The 12,388-nt window shown below is 52.9% G+C and overlaps 1 protein-coding gene across 1 annotated transcript; it reads right to left on the reverse strand.

Moving 5' to 3' along the window:
- Window positions 1-6,643: 6,643 nt before the first annotated feature.
- On the reverse strand, window positions 6,644-12,045 carry LOC123121194 (IAA-amino acid hydrolase ILR1-like 9). The gene is made up of 5 exons (XM_044541112.1): window positions 11,517-12,045; window positions 7,873-7,998; window positions 7,446-7,760; window positions 7,232-7,360; window positions 6,644-7,125 (listed from the first exon to the last, which is right to left on the reverse strand). Exons 1-5 carry the CDS (start codon window positions 11,847-11,849, stop codon window positions 6,751-6,753), a joined length of 1,278 nt encoding a protein of 425 aa, XP_044397047.1. The 5' UTR covers window positions 11,850-12,045; the 3' UTR covers window positions 6,644-6,750.
- Between the last annotated feature and the right edge of the window lie 343 nt (window positions 12,046-12,388).

Consider the following 12,388-nt stretch of genomic DNA (forward strand, 5'->3'; position numbering starts at 1 on the left):
ACCATAATATGTGTCCTTTCCCCTCTCGGTTGCTGCATCAAAGCGGACACCGCTGTTTTGGCTGGTGCTCTTTTGATCTTGGGCGATCATGTAAAATGTATTCCCATTTATCTCGTATCCTTTGTAAGTCAATACAGTCAAAGATGGTCCCCTGGACAACGAGTACAGTTCATCACAAACAGTGTTGTCACCTCTGAGACGTGTTTCCAACCAACTGCTGAAAGTCCTGATGTATTCACATGTAATCCAGTCGTCGCACTGCTCCGGGTGTTTGGAGCGCAGACTGTTCTTGTGTTCATTGACATACAGGGTCACCAAGGTAGAGTTATGTAGAACTATGTAGTGTGCTTGAGACCAAGAATGCCCGTCCCTGCAACTTATTGAGTCCGCTCCTAGCGTGCCTTTTCCAGTCAGTCTCCCCTCATACCGCGATTTAGGGAGACCTATCTTCTTAAGGCCAGGAATGAAGTCAACACAAAACCCAATGACATCCTCTGTTTGATGGCCCATGGAGATGCTTCCTTCTGGCCTAGCGCGGTTACGGACATATTTCTTTAGGACTCCCATGAACCTCTCAAAGGGGAACATATTGTGTAGAAATACAGGCCCCAGAATGACAATCTCGTCGACTAGATGAACTAGGACGTGCGTCATGATATTGAAGAAGGATGGTGGGAACACCAGCTCGAAACTGACAAGACATTGCGCCACATCACTCCTTAGCCTTGGTATGATTTCTGGATCGATCACCTTCTGAGAGATTGCATTGAGGAATGCACATAGCTTCACAATGGCTAATCGGACGTTTTCCGGTAGAAGCCCCCTCAATGCAACCGGAAGCAGTTGCGTCATAATCACGTGGCAGTCATGAGACTTTAGGTTCTGGAACTTTTTCTCTGGCATATTTATTATTCCCTTTATATTCGACGAGAAGCCAGTCGGGACCTTCATACTGAGCAGGCATTCAAAGAAGATTTCTTTCTCTTCTTTCGTAAGAGCGTAGCTGGCAGGACCTTCATACTGCTTCGGAGTCATGCCGTCTTTTTCGTGCAAACGTTGCAGGTCCTCCCATGCCTCAGGTGTATCTTTTGTCTTCCCATACACGCCTAAGAAGCCTAGCAGGTTCACGCAAAGGTTCTTCGTCACGTGCATCACGTCGATTGAAGAGCGGACCTCTAGGTCTTTCCAGTAGGGTAGGTCCCAAAGTATAGATTTCTTATTCCACATGGGTGCGTGTCCCTCAGCATCATTCGGAACAGCTAGTCCGTCGGGACCATTTCCAAATATTACGTGTAAATCATTGACCATAGCAAGTACGTGATCACTGGTACGCATGGCAGGCTTCTTCCGGTGGTCTGCCTCGCCTTTGAAATGCTTGCCTTTCTTTCGACATTGATGGTTGGTCGGAAGAAATCGGCGATGGCCCAGGTACACATTCTTCCTGCATTTGTCCAGGTATATACTTTCAGTGTCATCTAAACAGTGCGTGCATGCGTCGTATCCCTTGTTTGTCTGTCCTGAAAGGTTACTGAGAGCGGGCCAATCGTTGATGGTTACAAACAGCAACGCGTGCAGGTTAAATTCCTCCTGTTTGTGCTCATCCCACGTACGTACACCGTTTCCATTCCACAGCTGTAAAAGTTCTTCAACTAATGGCCTTAGGTACACATCAATGTCGTTGCCGGGTTGCTTAGGGCCTTGGATGAGAACTGGCATCATAATGAACTTCCGCTTCATGCACATCCAAGGAGGAAGGTTATACATACATAGAGTCATGGGCCAGGTGTTGTGATTGCTGCTCTGCTCCCCGAAAGGATTAATGCCATCCGCGCTTAAACCAAACCATACGTTCCTTGGGTCACCTGCAAACTCAGCCCAGTACTTTCTCTCAATTTTTCTCCACTGCGACCTATCAGCGGGTGCTCTCAACTTCCCGTCTTTCTTACGGTCCTCACTGTGCCATCGCATCAACTTTGCATGCTCTTCGTTTCTGAACAGACGTTTCAACCGTGGTATTATAGGAGCATACCACATCACCTTCGCAGGAACCCTCTTCCTGGGGGCTCGCCGTCAACATCACCAGGGTCATCTCGTCTGATCTTATACCGCAATGCACCGCATACCGGGCATGCATTCAGATCCTTGTATGCACCGCGGTAGAGGATGGAGTCATTAGGGCATGCATGTATCTTCTGCACCTCCAATCCTAGAGGGCATACGACCTTCTTTGCTTCGTATGTACTGTCGGGCAATTTGTTATCCTTTGGAAGCTTCTTCTTCAATATTTTCAATAGCTTCTCAAATCCTTTGTCAGGCACAGCATTCTCTGCCTTCCACTGCAGCAATTCCAGTACGGTACCGAGCTTTGTGTTGCCATCTTCACAATTGAGGTACAACCCTTTTTTGTGATCCTCTAACATGCGATCGAACTTCAGCTTCTCCTTTTGACTTTCACATTGCGTCCTTGCATCGACAATGACCTGGCGGAGATCATCATCATCGGGCACTGGTTCCTCTTGATCTTCAGCAGCTTCCCCCGTTGCAGCATCATTGGGCACATCGTCTGGTTCCTCTTGATCTTCAGCAGCTTCCCCCATTGCAGCATCACCGTATTCAGGGGGCACATAGTTGTCATCGTCCTCTTCTTCTTCGCCGTCTTCCATCATAACCCCTATTTCTCCGTGCCTCGTCCAAACATTATAGTGTGGCATGAAACCCTTGTAAAGCAGGTGGGTGTGAAGGATTTTCTGGTCAGAGTAAGACTTCGTATTCCCACATTTAGGGCATGGACAACACATAAAACCATTCTGCTTGTTTGCCTCAGCCACTTCGAGAAAATCATGCACGCCCTTAATGTACTCGGAGGTGTGTCTGTCACCGTACATCCATTGCCGGTTCATCTGCGTGCATTATATATAATTAAGTGTGTCAAAAACCATTACAGAACATCATGAATAGATAATTAAGTGACCAAATTAATAGAAGTTCATCATCACATTAAAACCAAAGTACATACATAGTACTCATCTAACAACATATAGCTCTCCAGAGCATCTAATTAATTAAACCATATATTGAAACTATGTAAAACATTTCAATGCGAAAACAAATGCGATCATAATCGCAACCAAGGTAACAATTGATCCAACAGCATAATGATACCAAGCCTCGGTATGAATGGCATATTTTCTAATCTTTCTAATTTTCAAGCGCATTGCATCCATCTTGATCTTGTGATCATCGACGACATCCGCAACATGCAACTCCAATATCATCTTCTCCTCCTCAATTTTTTTAATTTTTTCCTTCAAGAAATTGTTTTCTTCTTCAACTAAATTTAACCTCTCGACAATAGGGTCGGTTGGAATTCCGGTTCACATACCTCCTAGATAAATAAAATCTATGTCACGTTGGTCGGCATAATTTTCATAAACAATAAATGAACCAATTGTTATAAAGATAATATATACCACATCCGAATCATAGACACGACGAGGGCCGACGGGGGCGGATACCAAAACCATCGCACTATATAATAACAAGCAATAAAATAGTAAGAAAATTAGACAAGTATCTATCTAAAGTAAGAATTTTTTTTCTTTCAGAAAGAAGATAAGAACAAGAGGCTCACCATGGTGGTGCCGGCGACGAGATCGGCGCGGGCGATCGACGGCGGTGAAGACGGGAATGGGACGTGACGGGCCGCTAAACCTAGACAAATCTCGAGGAAAATGAAGCTTTGAGGTCGAGCTTCGAGAGGAGAAAGCTTAACTAGTGTGGCTCGGGCATTTCATCGAACACCTCATGTGCATAGGAGGTGAGCTAGAGCACCACAAAGCCCTCCCCTCGCCGGCCAGAGAAAAATAGAGCACTGGAGTGCTCTGCTCGCGGGCGAGGGGTATATATAGGCACCTCATTGGTCCCGGTTCGTGGCATGAACCGGGACTAAAGGGCAGCATGTGGTCCCGGTTCAAGCCACCAACCGGGGCCAATGGTGGTGGGCCAGGAGCGAGGCCCATTGGTCCCGGTTCGTCCCACCAACCGGGACCAAAGGGGCCAGACGAACCGGGACCAATGCCCCCACGAGGCCCGGCAGGCCCCTGGCCTCACGAACCGGGACCAGTGCCCCCATTGGTCCTGGTTCTGGACTGAACCGGGACTAATGGGCTGACCCGGCCTGAACCAAAGCCCTCTTTTCTACTAGTGAGTCCTCCCCGGAGGACACCGGCACCGGGGAGCTACGGGGATGGGGAGGCTTTGGCGGCATGAGCCCCCACTCGTTGAAGGCGGGCATGGCGGCGGCCACCTTCGCCCCGTCGTCGCGGCGGTACAGCGGGAGATAGGCTTCTGGGAGGCCGCCCAGGTCCTACTCAAGCAAGGTGTGCATGGCCTTGCTCAGCTCTTCATCTGACAGGTCGTCCGCGCGCAGCCCGAGTTCGTCCTTCGCGCCCTTGAGGCTCCACAGAGGGCGCGAGCGCGCCTGGAGCGGAGCCAGGCGCTGCGTCAGGAATTCCCTGACAAGCATGGCCCTTGTTAGCTTCCCCGCCTTCAGGTCAGCCGTCATCTTGTCCAGCAGCAGCTCCGCCCGGGGGTCGATGAGCTCCTCGTGAGCCCACCGGTCCAGCTTCGTCGGCAACGCGGTCGGCAGCTCCAGCCGAGCGTGGGAGCGCTTGCCGTCCATGAAGATCCACTTATATCGGAAGTCCTCCACCTTCTTCCCAGCCCTCGAGATCGCGTTGCTGCCATGAGATGCGACGAAGCAGACGCACCCGGAGCACTGGGTGTCGCCCATCCGGAGGTAGAAGAAGTGGCGGAACAATGCAACAGAGGGCGCCACCCCAACAAACGCCTCGCAGTCGAAGGCGAAGATCGACAAGAGGAGGATGTAATTGGGATGAAGATGAAGGGTGTGGATCTGGTAATGATTGAGGATGGCGAAGAAGAAACTGGAGAAAGGGGGACGAGCCCAGCAAAGACGTTGTGCAGGAAGAAAGGGTAGAAGGTCTCCCCCAAGGTTTCCGGATTGGCTGAGCCGACCCGGAGCACCGTCTCCCCTCCCTCATTGGCGCTGCTCGCCGTCAGCGGGAGCACGGCGGCAGGATGCTTCTCCTCAGTGACGGTGGATGCACTGAGGGCCGGCTCGAACGAGGGGGCCAAGCGCGCGGAAGGAGCGGCAGGCTTCGCTTTTTCGGTCGCCATCGGAGGCAAGTCCGGGGAGAGGTTGGCAGATCTGGAGGCCCTCGGAGCAGGGAGAGAAGGGGATCTGGAGCAAGACGAAAGGAAGGCAATGAAAGCTCAGCGGCAGGCGCCAGACTTTTGTCAGCCCAGGACGGTTACCGAGGCTGCATGGGGAAGTGGAGATGCCCACGTCCCATTAAGCGCCACGCGTCGACCGAGGCCGCAGGCGGTTGGGGCCTGCGACGCTCCATCCTTGCCCCTTGGCTTGCCTCGAAGCCAAGTCCGAGCGCGCCTTGGGCCCGGGGGCTACTATCGGAGTTCTGGGAACCAGGGTACCCAGACTTGCCTGCCTGCGGCCCACGGCGTGGCTCCATCGACGGCCTGATACGGCCCATCTTCAGCACCAACAACACAAGACCCTCGCGAGGGGCCAAGCCTCGCGAGGCGGACGACGCCAAGACCTCCAGAAGGAGCGGCCTCCTTAGGCTGGCTCCTGAGGAGCGGAGATTTCTATGCAAGCCCTCACCTCGTGAGGTTTGGATGACGCAAGCCATGAGGACCAAGACCTGGCGGGCGCCAGCGGGCGCGGTATAGCAGGTTTCCTCTTTGGTGCTAAAGAGGCAAACGCAGGCGCGGAGTCCCAAGGAATCAGCCAAAGATTTCCATTTCTATGCAACAAGACCAAGACCGCCAAGACGGCAGGACGGAGGTCATCGCCGAGCCCACCACGGTGTCACGACCAGATACTTTGCAGGCGAAGACCACCTTTTGTCAGGATAAGATGTACTAGTTGTGTCCCTTCGAATTTGGTCGTCGTGGGATCCCTTCCCGCCTTCATTTTGGGGGAAGATGACCAAAGCCACTATAAATATAGCCTAGCTACCACCATCGAGGGGACGAGTCATTCAGACCACCCTCACCACACCCACACCAGCTCAAGAACACACCTTCTGAGGTTGTTCCCCCATTGTACCAGTTCATCCTCAGTACACCTCGAGGCCAATCCACCACAAAGCAGAAGTAGGGTTTTACACCGCAAGGTGGCCCGAACCTGGGTAAACTGCCTTGTTCCGTTTCCTTCCCGTTCATCGAGCTAGGCCGTGGGATCGACGGGTTAGCAGACTGGGGAGGTTGAGTCCTTCGCACGCACCCCAGAGTTCGAATCTATCTAAGGTCTGCGGAGCTCCGAATCCGACACATTGACTAAGACGGAAGTCCGGGACGCTTTTGATCTTCTGTTCTCTAAAATTCGGGCCTTGGCATCTTCCCTATCAAGGCAGGAGCCAGCTATGTAGTTGCCTTGGCGTATCTTTTGACTTAGTTGTTGGCTGCGTCATTTTATGCATTGTCGGTTCCTTATCTTCTGGCCAGTGTGCTGTGTTGGTGGCCTGGGTGCCGTGTACCTCATACTTTCGTATTTTCGTTCTGCCCTTGGGTTGGGTGTGGTCGTGTTTGCTGGTTGTCGTTTGTCTAAAATACTGCCTGGTGGCTTTATTTATAAAGTCGGATTCATGCCTTTTCTCTTAAAAAGATGCCATTCATGCCCATTTTTGTGTTGGTCAGGTTCAGTTTTCACGCCGATGCGTGCTTTTCCATGTACTCAATGGCCACGGCGGCATGGAAGGCAGCTCCAACTGGGAGCGCATCTTCGTCGATCACGAAGTAGGGGGAGTGCGTGGTGCGGAGCTGCTCCATGGTGCTCTCGTTGCCAACTCCTATGGTGAAGAAGGCGCCCGCCATCCTCTGCGCATAGAACCCGAAATCCTCCGCGCCCATGAGCTGGGGAGCCACCCTGACGTTCCCTTCCCCGAGCAGCCTCTCGGCCACCTCCTTGGCATGTGCGTACATCCCTTTGGCGTTGACGACAGCTGGGTATGGCCTCATCGTTTCCTCCATGAAGTCCACGGAGGCAGAGCAACGGTGCACTGGAGCCTGCCCTTCAACGATCTTCGGAACAAGCGTGAAAAATGTGCTGATTAGTTATCGCCTGGTCCACTACAGATCCACTGCACTAGATGTATCATGTAGATGTTGGAGACGCAGACATTTTTACCTCTCTGATCCTCTTCATCAGATATGACAACCCTTCATCTGTCATGCTCCTCAAGGTGCCACCAAAGGCGGCCGACTCGGGGATGACGTTGTAAGCGTCTCCTCCTTTCACAAAGGTGATGGATACCACCTGAAAGTGCAACAACTGTCAACGCCGGGATTGTTCAGTCTGTATCAACTATACGAGGACTGTAGGGAGGAAGCAGATCACATACTGCACCCTGGAGGGGATCGATCTCCCGTGAGACGATTTGCTGGATACTCAGGACGGCGGACGATGCTGCTACAATGGGATCAATGGCGTCATGGGGGCCAGCGGCGTGCCCACCTTTTCCTGTGACCGTCGCCAGGAATCGACCCGAGGTCGCGGCAAATGGCCCTGGCCTGGACGAAACCACACCCACCGGCAGAGCTGGATCGACGTGCAGGCCGAAAATCGCCGACGCGTCGTCGAGAACGCCTTCTTCTAGAATGTAGTAGGCGCCCCCGCTGCCCTCCTCTGCTGGCTGAAAAACAAGCTTCACGGTGCCCTGGTCATGGAAACAAAAACCACATAAGGCTTTGCATTGATAGGGAGTGTAGAACTTGGTGGCTTGATGATTGATCGAGCTCAGCAAAATAGGTAGATTACAGAATGAATACCTTTAGGTCTTCCTTGCGGGACTGAAGTAGCTTGGCAGCTCCTAGAAGCATTGTTGTGTGAGCATCATGTCCACATGCATGCATTTTCCCATCTTCCAGGCTCTTGTATTCCCAATCTACCAATTCCTGTAGTAAGGGACCCCAAATGCATCGGCTGAAAAGCGGAATACTGACCACGGGACTAAGCCGGCCTAGAAGTCTGACAGTCACATGTGCAGACACTAGCAGTATGAGAATGCAAGCATTTCTTGAGCGGTCAGGACCATATGTAGCAGTATGAGAATATTGTTCAGTACTTCAGTTCACACAGGTTCAGGCAAACTCATGGACCCTGCTCCTACAAAATTACTACTACATGAGAGAGATTATGTTTTGAAATGAACTGGTGGCTGTGATCCGCGCCGGGAGCAAATTGCTTTTAAAGAGGACCAGGTTAACAATGGTTGCAGAAGAAGAATTAAAGCTCCCCTTAACTATTGGATCATTTGAACAATGGGACTGCTCGTGAGATCATATGTGGAGATCCATGTAAAATTTTCTTTTAAATTTATTATTCCTTCTTTTTTATATGTATTGTCATTTGACTGAGACTTGGCCTCCGACTGACGACTGAGATCTAGCCACACCCAACAGCAATAGAATAATGAAAGCTTAAGTCACAGTTGATGGAAAGTACGAAGGAGAACTTGGGTACCAGCGCACCATATATGCAAAAAAAATAGTAATTCACAAAAAGTTCAAAAAATTCCAAATCCTTTTTGGAATCAAACATGATCAAGTATTGTAGTCATATAAAAAGATTCGTCAAAGAATGACTTTCGTTGCATCCTGGGTCGAAGATTTGACAAAAAATGCTATATACAAGTACTATACATGCTATATATCGTCATAAACTTGTCTTTTTTGCCCTGAAGTCAATAGGAATCATTTGTTGTCCAAACTTTTTATACAAGTACAATACCTGATCATCTATGATTTCAAACAAGATTTGGAATTTTTTAAACTTTTTCTAAATTACTAAATTTTTTTACGCATATAGGGTGCGCGGGTACCCGAGAGCACCGAGTTCCGGTCCCACAGTTGATGTCCTTCCTTAGAGGTAACCAACATGCAAAGGGGTAAAACCGTATATTCTTTTCATACATGTGTGCATTTCACTATTATTATTTTTAGCAGTGTGCTGGCACTGTTCAGAGCTGACTTTGGGCGGATGAGGTGGATGAGCGTGGGCTCATCACAAGTCAGCTGGCCACTGAACTTCAGTTCGCTCACCATTCATAGGTGCACTTCACGTCTCTGGTTAAAATAATTCTCTATAGGAAGCGACTCAGATAATCATGCATGCCACTTATCCCGAGGTCAGATCCAACGGCATTCAGAGGTGGAGCGAGAGGTTCTGTAGCTCTCTCTCTCTTCCTCTTAAAGGATCAAAAATATCCCCGTACACCATTCGCATCTCCCATACTCCACGTTTGTTGGACAGGGCTGTAAGAGTATATGATTATCATGGGTAGTATACCGTAAAAAATCTTATATTTTAACCTCCGCATTTGTTGGAGTTATTTTTCATAGGTCCAACTGAATCCATTCAGGCGGTAACGTAATAAACCTAGCATATCCAAAAGTGTAACTAAGAGCAACTCCAATGGGGCGACCCATTTCATCCGCCCGCGTTCGTTTCGGTCGGCGCGGACAAAAGTGGTGGCCCAAGCGCCGTTCCAAACTCAAATCGTGTCCATCTGGCGTCCGCGCCGGCCCGTTTTCGACCCAAAATTGCGCCTGGAATGCGTCGGCGCGGACGCGAAGCGCGTCTCCTCGCCGTCCGCCGCGTCCCCACCTGACGGCCACCCAACCGTCACCGGCCGTCTTATTTATGACGACCACCGACAGCGTTCCCACCTGGCGGCCACCCACGCGTCAGCCAGTGAAAGCGTCCTTTTTTAACCACGCGTGCGGCGGGGTCGGCCTCATCCACTTCTCCCGTCCACATCTGGCCCCCCATCACTCCCTTTGCTTCCTCGCCGACGACCGTAAACCCTAGCGCGCCCATGGGCCTCTTCGGCAGCGGCAAGGGCAAGGGCACCCCCGGCGCCTCGTCCTCCCGTGCTCTCCTTCCCCCTCCTCCTCCTCCGGCGGCGACGCGTTTCTGCCTTGGTCGCCGGCGCCTGCACATCCCGGTGCACCAAGCGCGGTGGCACTGGGAGTACAGGCAGCCATTGCCGTACCCCGATGTCACGCTGCCGCACCATTGGCATCTAGATCCGCAGCGGATCCCGGTGCCGGCGGTTCCGCGTACCCAGCGGGCGCACGACGACGAGGTGCGCAGGCGCTGCGCGCAGCTCACGCCAGAGCAGCGTCGACTGCCAGAGTACGCCGCCGACTCCCCCAACTGGGAGCGCGTGCTTCGCCCTCGAACACAAGGAGCAACGCGCGCTCGGGTGTCGACGCCATCCCGCCGCCGTTCCCACCGCCGCCCCGCAGGTAGAGCCGGAGAACATGGAGGCGGAGGCGGAGTACCAAGCCGCCCTCGAGGAGGCCCTGCAGCATGTGCTGGAGGCTAGCCGCCTCGAGGAGGACGCGCACTGGGATGGGCTAGAGCAAGCCCTTGCCCTGTCGGCGGCGGGGGACTCCGTCCACACCCCACTCTTTGTGCCGCCACCGCCACCGTCGCCGCCCGTCCCGCCCAAGCCGGAGCCGGAGCCGACGCGTAAGCGCTCCCCGCCTCCACCCACTTGGTCGGAGGAGGCCTACTCGTGGACGGGCTAGTACCGCGAGTGGGTGAGCGCGCCTCCCGTCCACTTCGCCGCGACGCCGGAGGAGGAGGCGGCCCACCTCGAGCGATGGAAGGAGCACTGGCTCCGCCAGGAGCAGGCCGACGGCGAGGAGCAGATGCGCTACAAGGCCATGCTCCAACGCGACGCGGAGGCGCTCCGGCTCGAGGAGGAGGAGGAGGAGCGCGCGCGGCTTGCCGCAATGCCGCCGTCCCAGCAGACGGCGGAGGAGGCTGCCCTGGCAGCGTACCAGGCGCCGTTCGGGTGGGCTGGCCCTGCTCCCGTCTTCATCGACCTCACCGACGACGGCGGGGTCGACGGCAAGGGCAAAAGCAAGGCCGACGGCGTTTAGGGCAGCATGCGAGGCGGCAACAGGCGGGCGCAGACTTTTTTTAATGTTTTATTTAATGTTTATTAGATTTAGGTGGACTTTGGCCGACGTTTGACCGGCCACTTTATGTTTAATTATGTTTATTTATATTTATTTCGTGCAACTTGTTTTTTTTTCACGACGGCACATTTGGGTCGGCCTGCCCGTTGGACGGTCAAGCCGGCCCATTTTAAAATGCGGACGCGTACCTCCGCCTGACCGACCCAAACGAACAAAAAACGGACAAAGCGCGCGTCTGTTTGGGTCGCCCCTTGGAGTTGCTCTAACATCTCGTGCTGATCCGATCGTGTGAAGATTTTGACCTTATCGTCACAACAACTTCATAACAGAACTGAGCTGGACCCAAAGGTGAGCAACGTGTAGTACTACTACTTTTTCTTTCTTTTTGCGTGTAGTACTACTCGACCGCGTGATATGGAGATCTCACAGTAGGCCTACTGCACGTGTAAAGTGTGCCAAGGAAGGACCAAGTAAGTACGTACCTGCACGGGTAGGGCGTCCATGTCGGCCCGGAGAGCGACGACCGGCCCGGCGCCGTCGCCGATGGTGGCCACGACGCCCGTCCGCGCGACGGGCCACGCGTAGGGGACACCGATGGCGTCGAGCTCGCGGCGGACGAGCTCGCTGGTGCGGTGCTCCTGGAAGGCCAGCTCCGGGCGCTGGTGGATGCGCCGCCGCACGCCGCGCAGCCACGCGGCCGTCTCCGGCGCGCGGGCCGCGACGAGGAGGTCCTCGGCGCCCGCTGCCGCCGGGGAGACGAGGGCGAGGTGGAGGAACAGGAGTAAGAGGAGGAGAGGAGCCGAGGAAGCGGCCATGGCTGGAGGAGAGGAGAATCGTTGGAGCGGCGAGTCGATCCTTTCTTTTCCCGCTAGCTTAGGTAGTTGGTTGTTGAAGATTGGATGTACGCCAGAGACTCCTTTTGTTTCTGGCGCCCGATCTGTTTCCTCAAACGGGAAAGATGGATACGCAAATCACACTGGCTGCCTGGCTCTGTTTCAGCAAACTCGAGTGGAGTGGTAAAGTGGTTCCCGCATCCCATCGGCAACCGAGCGCTATCGCGTAAAATCAGGCTTGCCTTCCACACCAGATTTTTTTTTTTTTTTGAAATAACCTTCCACACCAGATTCGTCCACCGCGGAGGGCGGAACTGGCGGGTGCGAGGACCGTTAGCGTTGGAGGGGAAAGACTGAATTACCCACAGTAATCAACCGTTTAGATCGACTGAATTACACAAATCTTCAGGCATGGCCCATCTTACACCATTGGTCTCTACTAGTAGTACGGTGCTACTAGTAAAAAGAGGTATAGTGGATTGTAAAAAAAAAGGAGGTGCAATGAAAATTCCGTTGCGGAT

The sequence above is a fragment of the Triticum aestivum genome, chromosome 5D (assembly GCF_018294505.1).
Source record: "Triticum aestivum cultivar Chinese Spring chromosome 5D, IWGSC CS RefSeq v2.1, whole genome shotgun sequence".
In the NCBI taxonomy this organism is placed as follows: Eukaryota; Viridiplantae; Streptophyta; class Magnoliopsida; order Poales; family Poaceae; genus Triticum; species Triticum aestivum.

Coding starts and splice junctions, on each gene's coding strand:
- LOC123121194 (XM_044541112.1), bottom strand. CDS start 11,849: ATGGCCGCTTCCTCGGCTCCTCTCCTCCTCTTACTCCTGTTCCTCCAC. Junction 7,999..11,516: donor TGGACGCCCTACCCGTGCAG/GTACGTACTTAC, acceptor CCCTTACTACAG/GAATTGGTAGATTGGGAATA. Junction 7,126..7,231: donor TGATGAAGAGGATCAGAGAG/GTAAAAATGTCT, acceptor CTTGTTCCGAAG/ATCGTTGAAGGGCAGGCTCC.